We start from the raw sequence: 4,381 nt of genomic DNA, 5'->3' as shown, positions 1-4,381 counted from the left end.
ACTAGAAACGATTAAGTAAAAAGGAGGAGAGATAATCTTAGGCAAGTGAAAGATCCGTCATTTTCCCCAGTGTGGTCCTAGCGCTTTCTTATTCCCTGTTGAGGATTGCCTACATATTTCTTTCTAAGGAAATCAAGTCGGCGTAGTTCCTGAGCCACATACAAAAGTGATATTAGGTTTTTCTATTACAAGAGAAAGGGGGAGAGAAACCGAACCCTACGTGTGTTGCCTACGTATCCCTCCGTGGGAAGTCAGGTTGAACGTAGTTCTATTACATCAAGAACCCTAACTCTATTTGTCTTCAGGCATAATATCTCTTGATTGCATCTGAGTTGATAGGTTTCGTGCTGACTCTTCCATCCATTTATTCTAGTATTAGAGCTCCACCAGATAGTGCTCGGTGAACCATGTAAAGACATTGCCAATTTGGTGCAAACTTTCCTTTGGCTTCTTCTTGATTGGGAAAGATTTTCTTAAGAACCAACTGCCCCGGTGTGAATTGGCGAGGCTTCACTCTTTTGTTAAAGTCACTGGCCATCCTGTTCTGATACAGATGTCCATGACACAGTTCATTCATTCTTTTCTCATCAATGAGCATGAGTTGTTCCTGCCTGACTCGTATCCTCTATGCGTCGTCCAATTTTGCCTCTTGAATGACTCTTTAGGATGGTATGTCGACCTATGCGGGTATCACCACTTCAGTTCCGTATACCAACATGTATGGAATTTCCCCAATGGATGTTTTCATGGTAGTTCGATAACCCAGTAAAGTGAAAGGTAGCTTCTCGTGCCATTATTTGTGATTGTCCACTATCTTTCATAGAATCCTCTTGATATTATTGTTAGCTGCCTCGACTGCCCCATTCATTCGCGGTCTGTAGACCGTGAAATTACAATGGACGATTTTGAACTTCTCGCAGATTTGTCTCATGAGGTCGCTATTGAGGTTAGCGACATTATGAGTGATGATATCCCAAATATGCAGACGATGTTAATTCGGACAAAATCTGACACTACCTTTTTTTTTGTGACGGCCTTGTAAGTAGATGCCTCGACCCATTTGGTGAAATAGTTGATGGATACCAAGATGAAACAATGCCCGTTTGATGCTGCAGGCTCTCTGGGCCCAATCACGTACAAGCCCCAGGTCGCTAACGACCAGGGTGAACCAATTACATTTAACTCATTTGGTGGAACTCAGATGAATTCTCCATGAATCTGGCACTAGTGACACTTCTGCACGCAGTGGATACTATCTCTTTCCATATTAATCCAAAAGTATCCAGCTCTCAAAATTTTCTTGGCTAATGTGAACCTGTTCATGTGGGGTCTACACGTCCCCGCATGTATTTCTTTTAATAGTCTGGTCGCTTCAGCAGCGTCTACATATCTCAGCAACCTAAGTCTGGGTCCTCCTGTACAAGACTTCCCCGTAGAGGAAAAAGTGGTTTGCTAACCTCCTGAGGGCTCGCTGTTGACCATTAGTAGCATTCTCTGGGTACTCTTGGGTCGCAAGGAATTTCTTGATGTCGTGATACCATGGTTTACCATCTGGTTCTTTATTCACATGAAAGCAATAGGTGCGTTGATCCTTGATTTCTACCTTGATAGGGTCGATAAAATTCTTATCTGGATGCTGAATCATAGATGATATGGTTGTAAAGGCGTTGGCAAACTCGTTCTGAATTCTAGGGACATGATTGAACTCAATCTTTGTGAGCTTCTTGCACAGCTCCCTCACACAGTGCAGGTAAGGCAATATCTTGATATTCTTGGTGGACCATTCTCCTTGGACTTGGTGTATCAACAAATCTGAATCTCCTATGACCAAAAGTTCTTTGATGTTCATGTCGACTGCCATTCTGATTCCAAGAATGCACGCTTCATATTCAGCCATATTATTGGTAGAGGTTTTGGCCAATATTGTCAGGGTAGGTCTATTTTGGTCCCTCAAATATAGTTTTGAGTATATTTAGTCCCTTAAGTATGCTAAAGTGGAGCACCTTAAGTCTCACTGACACAATGTGTTCAAAAACTAACGGTGTTACCCAACTTTGATTCATGAAGCAAATCTTCTGCTCTGAAGCAAAATGTTTCCTCTCCTTTTTTGGATAACGTAAATTATCACTTTAATTCCTCATTTTTAGATAATGTCTTATAAAATTTTAACCTTGAAAATATCCCCTTCTGTGCTAGATTTCAATGAGAAAATGACACTGTATAGCTGCTGTAAAAAGAATATATATATATATATATACACACACACACACACACATTTTGTATGCTAATATACAAAAATTATACAAATTGTATATACTGTTTCCGCTACCAGATATAAATAGTTTCTGGCACGGGCTAAAAGTGACAATACAACCTGGTTATTCGTTTACTTCAATAATATGCCTAGAAGTGATCTTGGAAGCTCTATTTTTTTTTCAATTTTTAACTTTTCTTTTTGGGTAAATTAACAAATATTTTTAAATGTATATATATATACAACGGCTATACAGTGTTATTTTCTCATTGCTGGCACATAATGAGAATTAAAGTGATAATTTAAATTATACAATAAAAGGAGAGAAAGCATTTTGCTTCAGAGTAGAAGATTTGCTTCATGAATCAGAGTTGGGTAACACCGTTAGTTTTTGAACATATTGTGTCAGTGAGACTAAATGTACCCCACTTTAGCTTACTTAAGGGACTAAATATGCTCAGGATTATATTTGAGGGACCAAAATAGACACGCCCTCAAAGATAAAGGACAATATTGGCCAAAAACTCATTATTGGTACAAGGGAATCTTATCTTTGCCGATGCTGGATAGTGTTGTCCAGATTCTAAAATCAGGACTGCCCCAATTCCGACTCCTTTGAAATTTGTCTCTCCATCGAACAATATTCTCCACCCAGGGTATGATTTTACAATATCCTCTCCGAAAAATAGTACTTCTTCATCGGGGAAATATGTGGTGAGAGGTTCGTAATCTCCATCCACTGGATTCGCGGCGAGGTGGTCGGCTAAAGCTTGCCCTTTGTTAGCCTTTTAATTTATGTACACAATGTCAAATTCACTGAGGAGAATTTGCCATTTAGCTAGCTTCCCGGTAGGCATTGGCTTCTGAAAAATGAACTTGAGCGGGTTGAGTCGACATATCAGATGCGTAGTGTATGCCAACATGTAATGCCTTAGCTTCTGAGCAATCCAAGTTAGAGCACAACAAGTGCATTCTATCAGAGTATACTTGGCCTTGCATGGTGTGAACCTTTTGCTTAAGTAGTAGATGGCCTGCTCTTTTCTTCTGATTTTGTCATGTTGCCCTAACACACAACCGGAGGCATTGTCCACGACTGACAAATACGGCAGCAATGGTTTCCCTGGTTTGGGGGTAACCAGCACTGGCAGGTTTGAAAGATACTCTTTTATTCTATTGAAGGCTTTTCGGCACTCCTCCGTCCATTTCGTGGAAGCATCCTTCTTTAGCATCTTGAAAAAGGGTTCACAGATTACCGCGAACTGGGCTATGAAATGCCCGATATAATTCAGTCTACCCAGGAAACTCATGACATCTTTCTTGCTCTATGGTGGCGGTAATTCCTAGATGGCATTGACTTTTGATGGATCCAGTTCTATCCCTTTCCTACTTATAGTGAAACCCAATAGTTTCCCAGCGGGGACTCCGGACGCACACTTTGCTGGGTTCAACTTCAAACTGCACCTTCGCAGGCGTTCGGAAAATTTTCTCAAGTCGTCCAAGTGCTCTGAACTCTTTCGAGACTTTATGATGATGTTATCCGCATACACCTTCAATCTCCTTATGGATGATATCGTGAAAGAGGGTCGTCATGGCCCTCATGTAGGTGGCGCCGATATTCTTGAGACCGAACGGCATAACTCTTCCCACAATTGTGGATGAGAATGTGGTTATTTGGCAGGGAAAATCATCCTTTGGACTAGATTTGTTGAGATCTCGGTAGTCCACACATATTCTGATCTTTTCATCCTTCTTAGGTACTAGGACGATGTTTGCCAACCAGCTTGGATAGTTGGTGACCCTTACTACATTTGCTTCTATCTGTTTGGTCACTTCTTCCTTTATCCTCAGACTTAAACGAGGTTTGAACTTTCTGGGCTTCTGCTTGACCGACGGCCTAGTAGGGTCATCATAGGACCATGCGAGACAATGTCGGTACTTAATCCTGGCATGTCATCATAGGACCATGCGAACACGTCAACGTACTGTCGGAGGAGCTCAATTATTTTTTCATTCTGCTCAGCTTCTAGGTGAATGCTGATTCCGGTTAATTTTACATCTTCTTCGCTTCCAATATTGACCACTTCCATTTTTTTTTAGATTGGGCTGCTTATGACTCTCCACTTGCTC

The 4,381-nt window shown here is 41.1% G+C and overlaps 1 protein-coding gene across 1 annotated transcript; it reads right to left on the bottom strand.

Moving 5' to 3' along the window:
* Positions 1–364: 364 nt before the first annotated feature.
* LOC138898434 (uncharacterized) lies at positions 365–1,897 on the bottom strand. Its single transcript, XM_070184501.1, has 2 exons — positions 1,458–1,897; positions 365–539 (listed from the first exon to the last, which is right to left on the bottom strand). The coding sequence occupies exons 1-2, from the start codon at positions 1,895–1,897 to the stop codon at positions 365–367; spliced, it is 615 nt and encodes a 204-aa protein (XP_070040602.1).
* Between the last annotated feature and the right edge of the window lie 2,484 nt (positions 1,898–4,381).

Source organism: Nicotiana tomentosiformis, chromosome 9 (genome assembly GCF_000390325.3).
Source record: "Nicotiana tomentosiformis chromosome 9, ASM39032v3, whole genome shotgun sequence".
In the NCBI taxonomy this organism is placed as follows: domain Eukaryota; kingdom Viridiplantae; phylum Streptophyta; class Magnoliopsida; order Solanales; family Solanaceae; genus Nicotiana; species Nicotiana tomentosiformis.
This window is presented reverse-complemented; position numbering and strand designations above follow the sequence as displayed.